This window comes from Gossypium raimondii, chromosome 3 (genome assembly GCF_025698545.1).
Source record: "Gossypium raimondii isolate GPD5lz chromosome 3, ASM2569854v1, whole genome shotgun sequence".
In the NCBI taxonomy this organism is placed as follows: domain Eukaryota; kingdom Viridiplantae; phylum Streptophyta; class Magnoliopsida; order Malvales; family Malvaceae; genus Gossypium; species Gossypium raimondii.
Window position 1 is genome coordinate 53,359,339 of NC_068567.1, and position 22,918 is coordinate 53,382,256.

A 22,918-nucleotide genomic window follows, 5' to 3' on the forward strand; every position below is an offset into this window, starting at 1 on the left:
GATTTGGATTTAACCACGTGGTAGTTAACTTCGTTATTGATGCTATGTTGTTTCAATGCACCAAGAAAACTATCCTTATTGGAATACTCCTTACCAACTTCAAATTCACCCGAATCCAATAACGAACTTGTACGATCACGCATTATGTGTGGTAGATCTGGAAACTCCAACGCATCATCTGCAGATAAATCGACATTATGCATGTGGGCTGGAGGCGAGTATGCCCTGAATCATGGATCTTCTTCATTTGAACCCCCTTCAACATCTTCAGGTTCTGTTGGAATAGGCTCCGGTTCAGAAAATAATGTAATTTCTGTACCATCGGGGCCAGACTCTCGAGGTGGATCCACATCAAACTCATCTTCTAACCCACCATCATCTGCAACGTACGAGGTCCCCTCATCAGTGGACGTCGTAGGGAATACATCATCCCTTCTTCTAGGCGTTTCATAACGTCCCCAATTGGATGTAGATTGCCAACCACTAGAAGTTGATGTCGTTCCCCAGTACCTATTTCCAGCATCAAACATCGATCCACTGAGGTGCATGTCCCATCCACTGATGGAGTGTCGTGCAGGGGTTGTGTATTCCATACCCCTACCAAACACGGGCGGTTCCGTGTTTTGTAACCCACTAACGGAGTGTCAGGTAGGGGCTGTGTATTCCTCTCGAACAGCAGTCGCAAATGCATCATTTGGGGATACAAATTGTACATATAACTCAATATAGAGTGCTCCACTAGCAAGATGAGTCTGCACCATTGCCTCCAAGCTACAAGCACCTTTGATGTCGAACGAGTCATATGTTACCGGATCAACAAAAGCACAAAATCGATACCTAATAAACAAAACTTTCATTGGCGTCGTTCCGAATATTTTACACCTAATTCTTTTACGAAGTTCTGTCAAATCTATGTTCTGGTTAAAAACCAGCTGCACTGTATTCTCCGATAAAAAAAGAACACCGCTCTCGGTGTGACAAACCTCACCATCATAGTAAATAACAGCACTAATATGTTCACTCATCTTCAATTTCTATCATTCTTAGCCTCAGTCCAAATAGGAACTACTGTAGCAAAAAAGCGTACACGTGGGAGCTTCTTTCAGTACTTTTGCTGACATTGCATCCTGCTTGAAGAGTTTTTGACACTATTTGCTCAGAAACGTCTTCTCAAAATTATTTTTTCAGAAACAACTGTAGCAAAAGAGCGTCCATGTGGGAGCTTCTTTTAGTACTTTTGCTAACAATGCATCCTACTTAAAACGTTTTTGACACTATTTGCTCAGAAACGTCTTCTCAAAATTATTTTTTCAGGAACTACTGTAGCAAAAGAGCGTCCACGTAGGAGCTTTTTTAAATTAACAAATAATTTAATTAAGTAACCCTAAACCCCAAACACTAATTTATTTGATTTTTCCTTAAAAACCCAAAACACTAAACCCTAATCTAATTTTTTTAAAATTTATAATTAATTTACTTAAGTAACCCCAAACCCTAATTTATTTGATTTTTTCCTTAAAAACCATAAACGTTAAACCCTAATCTAATTTTTTAAAATTTATAATTAACCTAAACCCTAAAACCTTATTTATTTAATTTTTCCCTTGAAACCCTAAAATCTAAAAAGCCTAAAACCCCCAAATCCTAACCCTAATTGTAAAAAACCTTAACCCTAAAAAACAGGAAAAACGTTGTCCATGTGGACAAAGCACTTCCTTGAGGAAGCGTTTTCCTACTTTATCCCCTGGCATCGCGCTGACGTGGACACGTTTTAGGGAAAATTGGTCCATTTCGGTAATTAATTTAGAACCTGACCCATTTCAGTAAATTTAAAAATAAAGAGACTTTTATTAGTAATTTGCCTTTTTTTTTTTTGAGTAATTAGCAGAGCATCTCTATGGAATTATTTGATTAGATATCACTTTGCGTTTACTTGAATTACATTGGACTTGGCAACTTTTCAAAAAATTGTGCTTACTGTTTCTGTATTCCATACAAAAAAAGTGGGTACCTTTTTAGTGTCTAGGGTCACTTTTGCTTCATATATGAAAATTTGTTGAATTAATAATGAAGTGATAAAAAAATGGTTAAAATAAGTATTTATATTCTGTACAAATTTGAAATTAGTTTTGTTATTTTCAGAAATTTAATTATTTAATTTTTATATTTTAAAATTCAAGTTCAACTGTTAATATTGTTAAATTTATTAGTACGATAATTTGGTAAAAGACTCGATGATAATGTAACAAAAAATTACATTATAATAAATTTAATAACAAAATAATTTTAATATTGTTAATAGTTTAACCTAAATTTTGAAAATTTAAAAAGTAAAAATTAAATTTCTAAAATAAAATAGTAAAACTAAAATTTAAATTTACATATTTTAAAAAGAAATTCAACATCAAAATTTACATTATCTTCGGTTCCATCTTGAGCATCTCCTACTTTTCTTTTTCTTTTATAAAAGATTTTAATAAATATATTTTAGAACAACCGGATAAGGATGAAAGGTAGTTCAAGAAGATTCAAAGTTTTGCTTTTGTTTTAGTAAAATTAATGAAAAAAAATTATTTGATATATGAATTTAGCTTTAATATTTAGTTTGATATCTGAATTTTTTTAATTTGGTACTTGAGTTTGGTTTAATATTTAATTTGATATCTAAACCAAACAACCTATTAAATGTTTAATATATGTACTCTAGTAAAATAACACGTGCTTAATTGAAAAAAATAAATTTTAAGTATTAAATTGAACATCAAAATAAAAAATCGAATACTTGAATGAAACAAAAAAATATCAAATTTAAAAAAATTCATGTATAATTTTAAAATATGCTAAACTAAACATTAAAACTAAATTTAAATACCAAATAATATATAGTAGGGTTAAAAAATGCAAGCACCATTGGAGTTGGGGATTTGGACGAAAGCCTAAAGGGTAAAAACCTATGGAGCTAGGCACAACCATGCTAAGGTGGTGCAGGTGGTGGCGGGGTTGTCATTTTCTAGCCATGCCAGAAGGAATCACCATGGCATCACACGCATGCTTAGTAGTTAGCACTTACCTTCACTTAGGCTTAGGGTTATGCTTGTTACCAAAAAATTTTACCACTACATCCAATAGGCATGGGTTAGACATATGGTAATATATATTTTTTATACATATTTTGGATGTATGTGCTCTCTCAAGTTCAACCCTTGACCCCGTCGACCTATGCCTACTACTACTTCCCAAACTCGTAACATTGTTTCTCCACGTGGAGGTCGTGCCGCTTTCCGAGGCCTAGTGCTGGTGCTCGTTCGTCATGCCTTAAAGTTGTCAATGTATATTATAACATTAATTAGTAACAATCATAATCTAATAACAACCCCTTTTTTATTTTTTATTATCTTATATCAATAATTATGCGGTTTTTGAAATGAGGGACGGCCTGCTTCAGCCAGTCTCTTATTTGTATACATGCATGGGTAGGGTGGTAGGGAGAGCTGTATAGAAAAAGACTGCTGTTTTAGTGTTTTACTTAACCTCATCCCTCCTTTCTTCTTTTTATCTTTCATTTCAGTCTTAAACTGAGGGAGACAGAGAGATGGGGAACTGTCAGGCTATAGATGCTGCGGCGTTGGTGATACAACATCCATGTGGGAGGATAGAGAGGTTCTATTGGCCTATTCTTGCAAGTGAAGTGATGAGAACGAATCCAGGCCATTATGTTTCGCTCATCATACCATTGCCTCCCTCTGAGGACGCCAACCAAGACGACAAGGCCGTACGCTTCACTCGTGTCAAGCTTCTTCGTCCTTCTGATACTCTCGCCCTTGGCCATGCTTATCGCCTTGTCACTTCTCAGGGTGTGTGTCGTATTTATTTTTCACAAGATTATGAGATTTTTCCGCTCCCCCCCCCCCGAAACCCTGATTATATTACTTGCTTATATATTTGTTCTTAATTGTTTTGATCAAGAAACTAATACTTGTGTATTGCCTGCTGCTGCCGCTGCTGCCGCTGCTGCAGAGGTTATGGAGGTTCTAAAGGCAAAGAAATATGCAAAAACGACAAGGCAACACCTGGAATCAAGTGAAAAGTTGCAGCATGAACAAGGGAATAACCGAAGTTCAGAGTCCTACCAAGTATGTCTCCATTCGCCACCTCCTTAGGCTTTATCATTAGTAGTTCATTAGATTTTAGTATTTCAGAATCTGGTATGGAGACAATGACCTCATACGAATATATACGCTAGCCTTCTAGGCTAGAACGAATTCATAAAGCTCATCAACCCAAAAGGATAGTACTTAAAAGATCTGATGAAGTTCACGAATCCTTAACAAAATCAATTGAAACAATTTTCATGTTTCATTTAAATCTAGCATTCTCATTCATATTCCTAAATACATGGGCGCTTATTTTCTAACAGTCTCAGGTGACAAAACATGAAAGACGACGCCCAAGGACATCGCCTGCCAACACTGCTGCAATGAGTTCAAAATCATGGCAGCCTTCATTACAGAGCATCTCTGAGTTTGGAAGCTAATAGTGTTTGTTTTCGGATTTTATTTGTAAAGATAAGATTGGGTTTTGGGAGTGGCAATAAACTACAACTTCACTACGAACCCCCCAAAAACTATATAAAAATATAAATTCACCCAAAGGAATGAAGATGGTAACTTAGATTTCTTATTTGCAATCACAGCTTCCCAAATTGAAATATGTTTCAAGAAATAAAGAACTTGTGCATAGCTTCAGAGTTCAGAAGAGCACGTTGTATCATCATAGCTGATAACAAGTCAAGTCTTCCAATCAACATTTTATACAAAATATTCTAAGCTTGATGAGTTACTACAGTACAAACACGATGATAATATGAAAGAGAATGTTATGAATTATGATGAGAAAATCACTTGGGCGAGTTTTGGGCTGATGCCCTTGCAGCCATAGGTGCTCCAAGTTATGTTAGTCTAACTCTTCCTTTCTTTCTAGGACCCATACTGAAATTTTTAAAAAATAATAAATATATTAAAAACATATTCGTATTCTAGGCTCAACCCCAAGTCCGGATAACATAGGCTCTAGGTTTCTTCTTCTCTAAGCAACAATGAACATACCGGTGAAAGGCTCCACCCACAATGTCCCAAATCCTCCATATTCACTGTGCAAGAAATTGTTAAATACCTATTCTCATCATTAAAAAAAAAAAAAAAGTGAGCTTCACAAAAATTTAAGTACTCGTATCAAAACTTGAATCTTCTGTAGGTAGAACCTAATACGGGGAGAAATTGTAACCTTCAAATACTCATATTTAGAGAAATCCTAACATTGGCCAAACATCCACAGGAACAAGAGTGTGAGAGAAGCGTGATTAGTTATTGTCATGCCAGATATTTGTTTCTGGGTCAATTATTGAATTGAGTTATTTAGAAGAGGACATTCTTGATAAAGGCTATAAAACAATCCAAACAAGGCAATTAGAAAATGATCTGGATTGAAAAGTTTGAATAAAGGGATGTGATTTAAGCAGCACTCTCAAACTGTTCTATGATCCCAAGGCTGTAGGATTTAAGCAAGGGCTTAATTAGTGATTGTATCCCCTTCAAAATCCAAACATGCACGTTTGGAAGGAAGCCAAAGGAAATCAAGCTATGGCGGGTGATAATGGTGATGCTTTTATGCTTTATCACAAAGCTTGTTGCATCTCTTGCATAGTAAGAAACTGTGCTTAAATCATGATTTAGTACTTGAATTCTAGTCAGTTTGCAGAAAAAGGAAAGACAAAAATCTGTCAAGCTTTCCCTTCTCCAAATAGTCTAAGAACATGTTTCTGGTCAAGAAATTTCTCGAGAATAACCCTTCCTAGAATGAAAAGATTATTTACTTCATTATTTCCTTGACAAGTTGCACTTCTTGTTATTTTATGTAAGCCATTTTTCAAACAGGCTTTTTGGATAAGAACATGGCTTTACCAATTCGTGAGGATAATTTAAGTTTCGAGATACAAGTAAGAATTAGAGTTTATAACATTGTGCAACGCGACTAATCAATGGCATTGGCACTCTTCACCCCTTTAAATATTTAGCATGAAAATTTGAGAGAAATAGGATGAGATGGATGAAGCTAGAATGGATGGTTCTGACTTTTGAGATGAAAACAGGTAAGCTAATTACTTAGTTGAATGAAATGGTGTTTGCCATTCGCACATTATTTCTGTTGGTGCTCGATAAGTATAGAAATAATCAAAGGAAATCCACTAATAACATTAACTCATTAATCTATAACCACTATATGTAGGGAAACGAACACTAAAATTTTAGAAAATTCTAGAAAGAGAGAGTCGACCATCATAATATGAATTATTATTTGGTACAATAACATAAGGACACGATACTATGAATTATTATTTGATACGATACTAATGGAATTTATTAATTCTACTATTGACGTTAAGAAACAACCAATTTCTTAGTTATATTTATAGAATTAAAATTTTCATCCAACCATAAAGTATTATGGTTTCTTTTTGTTTTCTTTTTTATCTTTTGATTCATCATCAAACTTGCCTTTATTCTTAGATAACTTCAGAAAAATTCACTCTAGATTTAGAAACTATTGATATTAATAATTTTATTAAAAAATAATGATTTAATGATTTGGACCAAGTCTTCCATTTATCCCAAATTTTTAATTGCATGGGTGGCAGGCACCCACATGCCAACTTCCACTTTCATGATATGGGTACTTGAAGAACAAGATAGTTGCAAACTAGAATTTTCAGTTCCTAAAGCATAAACTCATCGAGGACCATTACTAAGCAGTACTTGGCACACAAATCAAACTATTGAATAAACGAAAAGCTTGAAGCTCAAAATCATATTTGCTATAAGCCATTAAATTCGATCTTACTAATGTAAATAAAGAATTTACAGGGAATTAACAAATGGGTGCCTTCATCTTCATCACACTTCCTTGAAGGAAATCATCAGCCAAGGGAGCATCATCATCAAAATCAGACACTTGTTGATCCCCATCCAATAAGTCATCTGAAGTTAAATAATTAAAACGTAATTTGCTAATAATTTAGTGATATTGGTCCACAAATTTCAAGCAGTAGTTCGTGAAGGTAAAGTGAAAAAGAAAACGTGTACCAACTTAAGGCATATTTCACACTGTGGGTTAAAGGATTAAAGTAAAAAGAGAAAAGGAATCACTTTAGGCCCATTTTTTTCAACACAACACATCAAGTTTGGGCTCTCTCATTTGTGTTTGTAATAAGTTGAGCCCAATTAGAGGGTTGTTATTGGAAGTCTAGGCTTCGGTGTCAAAACACTTGCCCCATTTTCATACAGATCGTTTGTGTTGTGCTTCATAACTCCCAACAAAACCACATTTTTTAATCGATAACTTGTAATCAGAATGAAACTCTCCATTTTACCTAAATGATTGTAATTTTTGTATACACACAGCTCACACTAATTTATGATTAAAAATATTAATTATCTGTATTTTAAAAAGATTTTTAACTATGTATTACTATATAATTCATCAATCTCCTATACAGATAACCCAAGTCAACGTCCTGAAGAAATAGACAATAAATAAATAAACCTAAAACTGTGAGTACGTATGGACATAATGAACACAAAAAAGAGTAGACAGCAAATTACAATGAATATGGATGACAGAGTATGGTACAAGTATTAAGTTGTAAATTTAATTATGAAATGGGGCTGCTGATTAAAACAAAGTCAATTTTAAAACCAATAGAAGGACGAAGCCTTTAAACAAATTTCTAAAGTATGTTGAAAAGGGTGTCCAGTAAATGGAGGGACCTTCTGCATTAAAGCAATGTGCTAATTAACTCTCTTTCCTTTTAAAAGAAAAAAAAATCTTAGCAACTGGAATGGTTTTCTAAAGCCGTCATTCTTTCTTTCTTTTTTAACCAAAATATGTAGAATTAATTAATCAAGTTGGAAACAGTTTATTGGAATACCCATTCATCAACTATTTGTGTTCCACAATCAACACGTTTCCATTGATTCAACCTTTTGGGCTATTTGGGTGTTGCAAATGACAAATTCTAAAGCCGAATGCTTTACTTTGTTGACAGCAATGGATCAAAAGCTATGGGTGTATTAATTTATATCTGGTCTCCATTCTCCAGCTTATTTATCAGAAGATTTTCCAATATATATGATGAAGATCCAAACTAGTAGTATCTTACTTCTCCATGCTCCTTTATTTCCCTTGTCGTGGAGTTGGAAAATATTTTGTGAGGTGGGATTTTGAGTTGGAATGCACTTCCTATATCAGATATTTTCTCACGCTTTACCATATGCACATTGTTTAGATCAGATGGGACAAGTCAGACCAAAAGTATCTGCATTAACCTTATATCATATCTATATCAAATTGAAGCGGTGCTATGCTAGCTTAGTTAATAATTAGATGGATTAAAGAAAGATTTGGGTTTGAAAAATTAAACCATGCATGGCATTGCACCCCAATCTTAATGTTTACTTTCATATTGTACTTTGGAAAACCCTTTTAAACTTGCTTTTCAATTACCATATATTTTTATTTACAGCTGTTACTTTTCTACGCTGTTTTCCTGGTTTCTTTTCTTTTTTTTTTTTTTTGGTGATGCATGTCTCTCAGCTTTCACGTTGTGTGTCTTGAGCTAAACTGTGATTAATTGCAAAAGGGGTCCTTGCATTGAATGGTGATGATTGAATGGAAGACTCTTTTGTCTCTCCCTCCACTCTTTGTAAATGGGGGGGGTGCAGGCAGGCAGCCACTATGACAAAAGCTACATAAAGAACATGTTTGAGAACTGTAACAAACGCTCCCTCGAGAGTAGCCACCCGTAACCATCCACCCATCCCCTTTCACCTTTCTTTTAATTCCAATGGCATCCAAAGATGGTATAATTGTGAGTTGGAAAGCTAAAAACTGGGCCTCTGCACCACTCCACCTCTACCAACACAAACCTATCTTTATCTATATGTATATATACCTTTATTCCATAGTCTACAACATACGACTCTATAGGACTCACATATATACGCATTTCCATGGCATCAAGTACTGAACGAACCTGCCAAATAGAGATATGTGGCGGTCCATGTTCAAATAATTAAAGAGACAAAATATGGATTTCATCCGAGGTACAGAGTAAGGGGTACATATGTATATATATGATCAATATATAATATTTACACCTTTTTCTTTTTCTTTAACTCACCAACTGATTACTGAGGTCCAATGGGGACAACTTGGGTTTTTTTGAAGCGCCCAATGGAGAGGAGAAATATGCAAGTGTCTTGAATTCAGCAGTAAATCATAACCATATCTGAGAAATTTGAGCATATCATTCTAGCTTTTCAAGTCTTTTAACAAAATGGGGGTCCGATATGAACTTTTACAGAGAACCCCACGAGGTTGTTTTTACAACGAAAAATCCATATTTCAAAAGGCTCAACTTTAGGGGTCCTCCAATTTTGTCATTCCCATGTTCTAAAGTAGAAAATGCTCAACACTAACAAAAAAGAGTTGGTAAAAGAGCTAGATTCTGCACCCTACCCTTACCCCCTCACTTTTCATATATAGGGAGGTGAAAGAAATTTTGGCATTTGGGCTTATACTTTGGATTCCTCACTTTAAACATCATTTTTGAAAAAATAAAAGAGTGTGTGGGCATGGTTTTCCCCCTTTTTATATATAAGTGCAAAGATAAGGAGGATGTGCTTAGTTGGAGGCTATTTACCCCCTTTTCGCCCTATGCCTATTCCTCTAATCCAACTATCAACTCAATTTCAATTAATTAGAATAAATCTGAATATACATAGGGAGAGAGGATGAGAATTGAACTTAAAATCCTAAAGTTCCCAACTTTACCATTAAATTAAGGGTTTTATGCACTTCATTATGGTTAATAAAATGCTAATAGTTTTGAATACATTATAAAATTTACAAATATCTGAATTCATATCATCTGTTAACATTCTAGGATGATAGGAAGAGTAGATAGATACCTTTACTCTTATTTAAATAAAATAACAATAAAATTTATCATCTTTGTAAAACTAATAATTTATGTCCTTTTAACTCTTTGATTAAATGAAAAACAAATATTTTTTGGCCCTCACAAGAAATAATAATTTAATTTTAATCCTTCGAAATTTAATAAATTTTATGTTAAACACAAAAAAGAATTGAAGGGTTGTTAGGAAAACTCCCAAAAAAAAAAAAATTGGTGTCGATAATGGTGGGAACCTGTTGCTCACAAAATCCAAATCCTCTTTCGTTCTTTCCGCTCGTTAAAAGCTTCCCCCCAAACACCAAAACGTCACGTCCTTATCACTGCCCCTACTTGATGGTTACGTTTATACGCTCCACCCCATCATCATCATGCATGCGTCGTTCCAAAAACGCCATTCAATAAAATAATATATAACTGTTTAGTATTCCTACACAATATTCCTCTATACATGCCTAAAGCGATATTTTGTAGTACAGGCATTGCTGTTTAGTTAGACTTTACAATCTATGGTAATGGAAAATTAAATAAGGCTATTTCTTTAACTAATAATTACGTCATTGTATTCCTACACCTTGGCCTATTATCTGTCCCATTTATTTCCTAAACCTGTAGATTAATCCAAACATGTGGCTTTACCAGCACGGGGTGGGCTGTTGGGGGATTAATAGAATCAAATGTTAGCATTTAGTTTTAATATGGAAGTTGTCTTTTTTTGGGTTGTTGATAATATCGTCATGGCTCCCACTTGGCTGCACTAATGAGGAAACACCAAATCTCATTAATCGATTGGAGAATCCCAGGATTTTACAAAAGGATTCGTCATAATTATATTACCCAAATGGATTCTGACACGTTTGATTATCAGATTCATGGTACTATTGGAACAAGTAAAATCAGAAAGCCTTTGTTTGGTAAAGCTAGCCAGGACTGTAATTAAAAAGTAAACAAATTTGGAAGAATTTAAACAAAGACTTGATGATAAAATTAGTGGTTCGTGGTCCTTGATATATATATATATATGTGGGGAAGAATATAGATGTCAGAAGCTAACTGCGAACAGGTCCAAGAGAGTTGGATAAAATAGTACCGATGAATAATTGTCACCTAGTGTCGGATTTACTTTAGCCGTGGTCCACGGACACACACACACATATATATAATACTTTTAATGTCAATAATCGAGTTGGAGAACAAGGGCAGGGATGTGAATGGGAGGAAGCATGGTTAAGGAGTGAGAATACCACGTGTTTGGAGTGGAGTGGAGGTGATGATAAGGTTATAAAAGCAATTTGCATGATGATTGGTTGAGTTGGCCTAAGATGCATGGTTAGGTTGTTACGCACCACCCTTCCTTTAAAAGGTTATTGTTGTAATCTTATGTCGGGCAAAATGACAACTTTGGCGGACTGTTTTCTCGTATATGTGATGTTAGGATAAAACTTATTTGTAGATGGAAAAGGAGCTTGCTTTTTTCAACCTCTTTGCCTCATCTCACTTGTATCGCTCCTTTTATCACGGATGTAATAAATAAAGAGGCTTTCTAACCATACATCTGGATGGGATAATTAATTAAGAAATCCGAGTACAAATTAAAGAGTGAAATGTTGAGGATGACACAACACTCAACAGTTGGGTGATATTTAAGGATGGAAGAGAGGAAACCAGCTGCTTGCCATTTTCATGGGGCGCTCGCTAGTGCCAACTCCCAATTAGGACCGGGAACCGGGGGTCGTGTTCATGAATTGAACCCTCTTTATTGCCTGCGGGACCAAGTTCTAGTCCCTTCACTCACTCTCTCAATCCATGCCTCCACTAAATTCCAGTCATTCAATTCAAGTTTCTTCTCCTTTGGGCCAAAATATGGAATTCGATTTTCTTTTGCTACAGTTACAGTATAAAACCTGTGGGAAAACTACAAATTATGTAATGTCGATCACGGGCGGTGCACAGGAAAAGAAAAGATTGAAATGAAAGAAAAAGAAGAAAGAGATTACAATACTAAATAATGAGTTTTTATTTATTCACGAATTGAATACAACAAAGTTCAAAAAGGCCCCAAAGACCTTTCGTATATGTTGAGACCAAAAACTGGTCATGAAAGAGGTTTTCCTTCTCCTCGGAGGAAATTTGTTTTTGTAGAAAAAAATAAAATAATTAAAATAAAAAAGGAAAAATATATGCACACGTGTTACCATCGCACGCAAGAACACCACCGGATAAAATCCGGTAATAGGTTAGGCCAAGGCCATTAAGAAAGAAAGGAACTGAACAAAAAAACAGAAAGAGGCATTTCCCGCCAAAAAAGCACACATACACACCTGCGTGCCACACATGCCAAACGCGTGAACACACAATCCACTCGAAAAAAAACCCAAATTTATTGTTCCTTTGGTTTTGATATTTAATTTATTTCATCAGATGGGAAGCTTGACTTTAATCAATCTCATGATCTCAATGACCACAAAAAACAGCTCAAGCTTCAACGTTGAACCCGTAAATCCGCCAAACCCATCTCAGAAAATTTCCTCTGCTTTGCTTTCGGCTGTGGTTAAGGGACCCGCCATCTCCTCCCCACCCTTTCATATGTTCGTTCAACAATCAATTCTTCTAGCCTTTCACACCTTATGACTTCCTCTAAATATTAAACATGCTTTTCTTTTCCCTAACTTTCTCTCACCAATATATTTATGTAACAAACCAACACCCCCACTCCCTTGGGAATCTGCAAAGCCAGCCACCCCACCCACCATTATATTTAATCCATCTCCAAACTCTTACATGCACATTTATATATTTATACTATAGAATCTACATCACTCTCCAAGGTCAATTTACTCTCAAAACCCTGACCCTCCAACCAATATATATATATATTGAGGTTTATAGACAACTAGGGCCACCATTTTTCCTTTCCTTTCTCCCCCTTATTTATTGTTTATTTATTATTTCCCCTTCTCCCCTTACTTGGAGTTTCTGTCATCATCATCCACCCTCAAGCAGTTATTTAATTTTCTCCTTTTGTATGAAGGTGATGAAGAAGATGAGGAAGATGAGTCACTGGACCTCATTCTGCCTCGGATTGATACTCGAAGCTGAGGTAACATCTTGGGTGGTTTCCTCCTGGCATTGTCAACCACAAGCTCTTGCATTAACCTGTAGCAGCTAAGGATTTTCTCCTGCAAATATTTGGATATTGTCCGAAATTGGCATAAGAGTTTCTAATTCAACTAAGACTCACAATTTTTTTACACATAATGAAGTGAACTTACCTTGCTCAGTCCATCGCACCATGACTCAGCATGTTCAGGATTAAAAAGAGATAAGTTTGGTATCTCATTGGCTGCACAAAGTATCGCTGCAGCAGCAATGCTTGATGGCCGATACTCTAGAAAGCTCGCCTCTGTTGGCAATATCAAATGGATTATTATAATCCCTTTTTTTATTATCGTATATGCATGTATATAAGTATGTTTCCAAATACAAAAGTTGGCTTATATATGCACGTATTTATATCAACCGACAGAAAGAGAAATAATACCTTTGATATTGGATAAAATAATATCGGTCGCCCTTGAAATCAAAAAGGCGAGAAAAGTTCCTGTTGGATCGAGCTTGCATGCAAAGAAATCAATGAAACTGAATGGTGTTACTGATCGCAGTCTCCAATCCAATACCGTTAGCACAAGCAGTTCCATTCTTTGAATTGTTTTTGGTTCAAATATATATTTCGCACCCTCTACCTGCTTATACACATGCACCATTTTGTTGAAATTACACTAATCTATGGAATTACTAAAAAACATATAATAATTTACAGGCAAATACCTGAAGATCTAAAAGAGATGGAACTAGAGGTTCCTCCATCTTGGCCGCTAACGACAAGCAAGCAGTAGATAAAAGTTGCAATGGCCACCCACTAGCTTGCTGAATAGTAAAAGGAACTCCGTTAATTTTCTTTAAAAATTGAAATATTTGAGATTCAACCTTAATTATTGTGTTTTTTTAACAATAATGCATGCCACTATTTGATTAAAAAATTGAAGCTCGCTTTTATTTTAATTTATTACTGACTTACTCATGTCCTTGTCAATTTTTCATGGTTGTTGAAAAGTCAAACATAATCGCATCAAACAGTAATCACTCAAATTCCGCCAACATAAATTTGTTATCCACTAAATAATCCTTCCTTAATAAGTTTTAGTGAAAGAAACAAAAGCTCACCGGCAAGCGGCGGGAATACAAAAACCGATCCAAGTAGTTGACGGAAAGATAAGCCGTTAAAGGCTGCAAATTGTAATATGCTTGTACCTGCAAACAAACAAAAAGGACATATGATATTAGCATTACTGGAAAAAGTTAAATCGAAAAAGTTGAAAGTAACAGCCGCCAATCAACTATTCAGCTCCGTCCATTAAACGGCTGTTGTGAGATCTTTTTCATTTTTCTTTAAAGTTTAAAGAAGAATTGACGGGGTGCATTTTAGCAGAACCGTGAAACTTTTAACTAAAGTGTACCAAAGGCATTATTGTAAAATCGTGGAACAGAGATAGTTTGAACAGTATAGTCAGTTACAGTTTACCTTTAGAATCCATGCAACCGATGCTTCTCGAGCCGACGCGTCAAGAGATTGACACTGAAACCGAGCAAGGTAATCAAATCCGGGGACGAAGTTTGTCTCATCTTCAATAAAGCCATCGATGCTGGACTCCTCGATGCAGGACGCCTGAGAGTCCAGCTCCGACGAGCATGCCGGCGACTCGCCGGATAACACCTCGTCGGAATCCTCGGCGCAGAGTAAGTCCGTGAAGCGATCGGAACATGATAACGACATATTGATAGTGGTTTTGATGATACTAACGATGACGGCAATGGTAGCCGCTCAAACTTCCTCATTATCTCTCCATAGCCACCAGTAGATTTAGAAATCCCCGATGTCGAAACAAAGCGGCGGAGATAATATTTTAAAACGGGTGCCGGTGTGCGGGTGAGCGACGGATAAGGAGGAGGAGGAGGAGGAGGAGGAGGGAGAGAAGGAGGAATGGTTTTGGGTTTGAAGTTGTTGATTGTTGAATTGTATCTGTTGGGTTGGGACTTGGGATATAAAATCTGAGGATTTTTATTAATTTTATATTTTTTAATTTTAGGGTTTGATTGGGGGGGGGGGGGTAGGATTTTCCCGGGAAACGGGATTCCATTTTTGGAGGGTACTAATGACGAGGTTTTGTTGGTTGGCGTTTAAAAGGTACGGGAGTTATTATTACCACCAGTTCTATGATGATTAAAACTAAATGACGTGTATAAATGTTGTTCCTAATTACGAAAAATATTATTTAAATGAAGAAAAATGAAAGGATAAGTAGTTTTTTTGTTAAATAAATGAGATGAGAAAATTATAATAATAGATAGAAGACGTATCGTTTATTCTTTTAAAAGTATGAAACATGTTTTTTTCTAATAAAACCAAAATAGTAATTGTTTTAGTTATATTATTTATGTAAACTCATCCTCAACTCCTTTTAAATGATTTATATATGGTTGTAACAGAATAGTGAGTATCCAGTTGAAACAGTTCATCCATAATAGTGTTGCACTTATTGGCTCATAACCTCCCGTTTTGCAGCTTCACTTTCACACAACATTTTTACACACACTTGTTTCTTGCTGCCTTTACCAATTTTCATCAAATATTCATTTCCACCCAATTGTAAAAAGCATATATAATAGGTACAAGAAAAATATCTCCATTGAAAGTGATGGTAGTATAAAACTACTGGATTATAATTTGGGGCATTTGAGTGATAGGAGTGGCAATGGCAATGGGCATTGATTCAAAATGATGATGGGAAAGTGAAAATATGTTACAATTTCCATATGCCAATGACAATTATGTTGAAATCTTTGCATTGCTATCATTATTACTGAATCCCAGTTTTATAATATACATACATATATATATATATATATATATATTATTGTGGCACCATGTGCAATATGAAAACCACCTACTCACTCCACCCCACCATTCAAGTTTTGCGTGCATCAATACTAACCCCAGAACCATTTTCAACTTTCTAGGGCTCTCATTACATTTTATCTAATTTTCAAAATTTTGCCACCAAAGAATCAATCTACCTATATTACCAATTAAGCTTTTTCATTCTGGAAATGATTAATTATAATTTCTTTTTAATAAAAATCATTATCACCATATGCATTTTATCATTATAAATCAACTCAAGAAATTAAATATACTCCCATAATTTTATCAATATATATATACTCGCATAATTGGATATAGACATTATTTGATTTGTTTGACAGCATTAACGCATTCAAGGGTGTTTAGGATTTGTTTTAATAAATTTCTTCATTTTTTAACATCAACCGCATTATAAGTTTTTATTATATCTATTCTTTTTGATACAATGCTCAGAATAAGAGGATAATACACTCCAACATACTCAAACCCACGTCCACCTGTAACATTGATACCAATCAAGCTGACAATAAATTTTATTAGGAAATTAATATATTAAAAGTAAAAGAAATAGAAGGGTAACAGTATGAGAAGGGAAGTGCAGTTATGTATGGTTTTAAACGGAAATGATATATAACAAATTGAACCCTTGAAAAAGGTAATGTATAGTTTGTGAAAGGATATAAAGTGAAGTGTGCCGCCCTTACTCCAATCATCACTCATATGTATTGTACGTGGAATGATTTAATATCTTCATTCAACTAGCAAAATAACAGCTGTACACTATATAGAAATAGAGGTGATTGATTCTTCCAATCAAGCTTACATTGTTTTAAATTCATAATTCAATTTTGTTTATTATTTTTATTTTAAAATTTTAATTATTTTATTTAAATATTTAGTAATTATGTGTATCTTCTATTACTATTATGACGCGTAAATTGATTGTATGTATTAATTAAATTATATTTAATTATTTTTAAATTTTCATTAATTTATAAAGCTTTGTTAATAATATATAAGTTTAAATGTTTAATCTTTAAAAACATAAAAACTAATATTAGATTGAATTTAATAAACAATATTTAAACAATATTGTCCTGAGTAGATTTCATATTCTTGCAAAACGTTCTTTAAACAATTCGCACCCTCTTTAGTAACTTCCCCTAATGAGATACAGTCGTCTGCAAATAATAAGTGAGTAATTATGAGCCCTTACCTACATACTTTTGTTCCCGATACCAAACCATCATCTTTTGCTAGTCGCATAAGGGAGGATAATCCCTCACTACATATTAGAAACAAATACGGGCTAACCGGGTCACCTTGACGAAGCCCACGTTCTGGTCTAAACCTCTTCCTTACCTCTCCGTTAATCACCATCGTATATGAAACAGTACTAATGCAACTCATGAGTTCTACCCACTAAGCCGCAAAACCCATTCTTAACATCATGCACTGTAGAAAATCCCATTCAACTCGGTCATATGCTTTGTTCATAAGCAAGTAACACATTATTCGTAATAAGCCTCATTGGCACAAAAACACTTTGTGTTGTACCAATACACGCATCAAGAACTTTCTAAAAGCGGTTTGCTATGGCATTCAATATAATTTTGTAAAGTACAGTGCATAAGCTAATTGGGAAAAAAATGCTTCAAACTAGAAGGTTGAGCAACCTTTGGTATAAGAACGATATGTGTGGTAGTTAGGGATTTTGATGGATTACCTCCATTTAGGATACCAAGGCAATAATCACTAACGCCACATCCCACAATATGCCAATACCTTTGGAAAAACATTACTAGAAAGCCATCAACTCATGATGCTTTTAATGGGGCCATCTCCTTTAACGCCACCCAAATTTCCTTTCGTTAAGTTGAGCAATTTTTCGGTAAAGATCTTTTATTGCTACTTTCTATTGCCTTTTCAGACGCTCTATCCATTTTTTCATTCCTTTGGAAAAGAAATCTAGTCGAATGGGTGCCCTTCCTTGGTTGTTTTCGCATAGTCGTTGAACTTTCCCTTCGCAAGATTCTTCCAATACCCACCAGACCTAAAATCGATTTTATTTCCTCGTTAGTCATGGTTAACAGAAGGGAAATGATTTGAGAAGGAATGAGGCAAGTGACTAAGTGAAAAGCCTGGAAAATCTAGCCACCATGTCGAGTTTACAACACCATGATCTAGCCATTCCCAAATATTATTTTCTTTGAAGTTTCCCTTTTTCCATGTGAAGCACGATTCGATGTACTCTAAATCCTCTAGCTGACAATCCAATAAAGCACTCCAAAAATCCTCCACTCTCCTTTCCTCCGTTGGCAATCCTTTTTTCTTCTCAAACGAATATAAGATCTCATTAAAATCTCCATACACTAGCCAAGGCAAACTTTGATCTTGCCTAAGGCCTCTCAAAAGGTTCTAAGTTTTTTTTTTAAATCGTAAATCAGAAGATCCGTAGAATCCAGTAAAAGACTATTTTTGCACACTATCAATTTCTTCAATCTCCGCATCGATATGATTCTTTGAATAACTTCTCAGTGTGATTGTACTCCCTGTCTTCCACTCAATGCTAAGTCCCCATTGTGTCCCTTCTACTGGTACATCGATGCCATAAAAAAAATCCCCCTCTCCTTCGAACTTTATTCATCCGATCTGAAGTCAACTTTGTCTATATTAGGAAGACAATTTAAGGATTATAAGAATTCAGTACGTGCTGAAGCCTCATTTTTTCCTGCAAGCTTCCCAACCCGCGGACATTCCAACTTAGGATTTTCATTGCTTTTGATTAGCCTGCCACATGGCAGCTATCGATATCCTTTCATTATGTTCTTCCCAATTTGATGACTTAGAAGCATATGATTCTTGATTAGAATTTCTTGGTCTTTTCTTTCCTTCCATGTTCTCAATGGGTATGTCCTTCGAATCATGCTCCATTAAGTCCTTCCCAGTTCCATTTAAACCTCCTGTCTCCTATCCACCACTACCAGTAGTGTTATCCTCCAAACTGAATCCCAAAGTAACCTAAGTTCTCCCCCCCCATTCGAAATCCCCCAAACACAAGGCTGTCTTCATACCGGAGCAAGAAACCTACTTTGCATCGTATTTTATAAATATCCCAATAAAATCCTCAAATTGTTTTGTGATTCCTTTCGAGAACAATCTAGGAGGAAAATCATAGATTTGCACCCAAAAATAGGAATATACCAACGAGATCTGTAATGGATCCTCCTCGCCTTTTAATCTGTGGAAAAGCAATAGATGATTGTTGAAAGTCCATGGAGGTTCATTAACCACTCGATCAATATCCACCTTGTGGTAGAACTTGAATAAATAGTGCTTTTCCCCCAAATCTGATATTAGAACCCCTCTAAGTGGGTGCGAGAGATTTTCCATTGCATTTCGCACCGCTTGGAAGTGGACCACGCTTGCTATGAGAAAATAGCCCACTAGACAGTACTCGTACAGAGATTTTCCCAATCCCTCCTCCCCATGTAATTCCCAAGCCTCATCTTCCTTGTTGTCAATACGCAAATTCGCTAAGTCGTTCTCCATACTAAACTACTTTCAATCTCGTGATGACATAAACCCTAAACTGCTTTCAATCTTGCGTGAACACATAAACCCTAAAAACTAAAAGAACATATCACTTAAAAGGACAAACAAAGAGAACGGAGACGTGCCAATCGGCAGGCTATTCAATTAACCTAATAAAACTTGAATTTTCAATAAAACAATATGTTAAATGTAAGAAAATCGATGGTCAATATTCTTGTCTATAACATATCTCATGTGTGATATTCAATCTCTAAATTAACTGTAATCTTAAAAATGAAAAAATAAAAAAACAAACACTTCAATCCATTATTTTTCATTCTCTGTGAAATAATTATACCAATGTCTGGGGAACAAAAATAGGAATTAGGTTTCTTAGATTCTCTAAAACGGGCCATGCAGAGAAAATAATTGGGAATTAACTTTGTCACTATGCACGAACCTGAATTATTTGATCATTGAAAACATAAATTTTAATAATTGCATATTATATATATATATTCATCAAAACATATCAGTAAATTTTATCAAAATATGGTTTTCTTGTGTGTGTGATTGGAGAGAAGAAAATCAAACTTGTTGAAATCTTGTAGTATTTATTAGACTGATGACATAGTTGGAGACTATTACATTTTTTTTGCTTTCGGTCCAATATGTCATATTAAATGGTTTGTGGAGCATATACTTATGACCTAAGGCTTACGCCATTATTATATCTTTAATTTTCTTTTGCGAAAATTTACCAATAAAAAAGACTCGTATTCTTTTTCTGATTTAAAAGTATGCAAGATGAAAAGCAAAATAAAACAAATAAATGTATATAAACATGTTTAATACATAATAAAGGGATGATGAATGTCGCAAAAGTATTGTACAGAAAGAGTACATGTATACCAAGGCAGAAGCATTGAATAAGGTAGTTGCTCTTTGAACCATATTCCCATGGATCATAATTACCTATTGACTCACACTCAACCATATATATAGTGGAAGAATTGTGTATATATAATTTTTATTCCACATTTAATTTGGGGACAATGGCTCCTAGTCCTAGTCCCGGAGCTGGCATCATCATATTTATGTTTTCGTCAATACCTAATTATGAAGAAAACCAAAATAGAGAAAACAGAAAACAGATAAAGTTATTAATCTGCTTTTTGTTTCAATTTATTAATAAATCCCAGATTAAATAATTGTTTGCTTAATTTAAAACTTGTGAAATAAGCAGTTTTGGTTTCAAAAAGTATTGATTAAGGAACAGCAAATAATGACTAGAATCCAGCCAGGGAAATTAGGACTTTGGATGCTCACATTTCTGCTAATTTCTTAACTTCAATTAAATTGTTAATGGTTGGTTAGGTAGAATTTAAATATAAAAAGATACTATAAGATTTAACCCAAGTTTATCATACCACAAATTCGAAAAGTTTAAAGTATCAGATAATAGACTACCGTCTACATTTCAATACCATTTTTTATATCCGTTTTGAGTTCATGTTGGGGTTTATGATAAGATAAATATGTGAATAAATTATTACTTGTATTTTGTAGAATGAATGTAATATTTGTTTCCAATCAATAAAAAAACAACTGTTAAGAGATATATTAAAATTATAACCAAAAAAGGCGTTAATAAGTAATAAACATTTTAGAGGTGTGGGGTAAATTGGAAGAAAAATTGATCCTTGACAAAGATATTGTGTCTATTTTGAAGTCTTAAATCTCAAACTGTTTGTCTCATTAGAGAGCCTTTTTCCATCAACATGTGGTTAATTGCCCCCACAAACTAAACAAATCCTGCTAACCAACATTTTTAAACATATACCATGGGTATTATTTAATATTAAAAGTAATATTATATTACCAAATTATTATTATTATTAGCATTATTTTGGAAGACAACTACATCAATAGAATTTAAATTTTGGTTATTGGGAATTAAAAAAATTTTTGATTGTATTTTGTCTCATTTACTCGAGAGACGAGTAAATTAATTATTGTACATGAAATCAAAAAGCATTAATTCTCTTTATTAAAAATTTCATTCATTTCTATTATTAGAAACTAACATGGCTTACATAATAACCAAATAGTGACACGTGGCATGCCATATATACCTCATGTTGACATATAAATGGACGAAATTTTTAACGGACGAACCAATATATTCTTTGATTTAACATATAAAAACTAATTTAACATTTAAAAAAATTAAAATACAATTCAACTTTTATTATAAATACTTCCATAATACTTTTTAACTCATAATTTCCTTGGCGTATTAGCTTGACCTTTTCCCACCATTGTTCCAAAATCTCACAAGATCAATTTAATTCGAATTAATATTAAACATTTTCTATAATTATATTTTTAATATTGAATGTTTCATTCCCCAATTTAATAACATGTTAAAGGAATAATATTTTGATGTGCAACAAAATTGAAAAGTAATATTGTTACTACAATGTATTTATCTATTTAAATTTTTATTCACAATTTAAATTTAAATTTTATTTTCATTTTGTAAGTAATGCGTATGTGTTATTATTAATGATGTTATTCATAATCGAACACATATGTAATTTCCACCTATATACATATATGATAAAATTATTAATAATAATATATTATTTTATATATAAAAGCACCAACTTTAAAACTGTAAACAGTGAGCAACATATATGGCCTTAATAATTTTTAATTTAACTATAAAACTGTAACTTTACCTTTGATAATTTTTAAAATTAAATATTCAAGCAGAATTTATTTTATTTTATTAAATTAAAACCAATTAATTTTATTAGTTGTATTTCAAGTGCTTCTATTTATTTATTTATTTTCTGTTCTTTCTTTATTTCTTTAACTTCAAGTGGGGCATAATATTTTCTCCTTTTATTAATAACATTTTTCTATTTTTCTTGTTAATGTCAAATAGAAATGCTTCTGTTTAATATATTTAATTCTATTCTTTCTCTAAAAGTGCAATAAATTAATCTTCTTCTTTTTAATTAAATATATAATTTGATAATTTAAAAATTAAATATTCAAATAGTGTTTATTTCATTTTGTTAAATTGAATATGATTGGTCGCATAATGATATATGCATCCCGAAATTCTAATACCGTGATTTGTCGGTGGCATATTTACGTTTACTCACTTAAATTCAAATTCGATGCATATTTATCAAATTTTATACGTTTATTTGAGTTTTCTTTTCAAAATCAAGTTATTCTAAATTTTTTGCACTTAATTAAGTTATTTAACTGATGTTAACCATTATTATTTAACGATAATACTGATATGACCGTTAATAGATGTCACATCTACATCAACGTCGATTGCTAACGTAGCA

At 33.9% G+C, this 22,918-nt stretch overlaps 2 protein-coding genes across 2 annotated transcripts; one reads left to right on the top strand and one right to left on the bottom strand.

Annotated features, from left to right (window-relative positions):
• Positions 1-3,414: 3,414 nt before the first annotated feature.
• On the top strand, positions 3,415-4,687 carry LOC105794690 (uncharacterized). Its single transcript, XM_012623981.2, has 3 exons — positions 3,415-3,854; positions 4,018-4,133; positions 4,418-4,687. Exons 1-3 carry the CDS (start codon positions 3,593-3,595, stop codon positions 4,532-4,534), a joined length of 495 nt encoding a protein of 164 aa, XP_012479435.1. The 5' UTR covers positions 3,415-3,592; the 3' UTR covers positions 4,535-4,687.
• A 7,336-nt stretch (positions 4,688-12,023) lies between these two features.
• On the bottom strand, positions 12,024-15,150 carry LOC105794691 (cyclin-D1-1). Its single transcript, XM_012623982.2, has 6 exons — positions 14,613-15,150; positions 14,255-14,341; positions 13,859-13,957; positions 13,572-13,773; positions 13,303-13,433; positions 12,024-13,209 (listed from the first exon to the last, which is right to left on the bottom strand). The coding sequence occupies exons 1-6, from the start codon at positions 14,862-14,864 to the stop codon at positions 12,994-12,996; spliced, it is 987 nt and encodes a 328-aa protein (XP_012479436.1). The 5' UTR covers positions 14,865-15,150; the 3' UTR covers positions 12,024-12,993.
• Between the last annotated feature and the right edge of the window lie 7,768 nt (positions 15,151-22,918).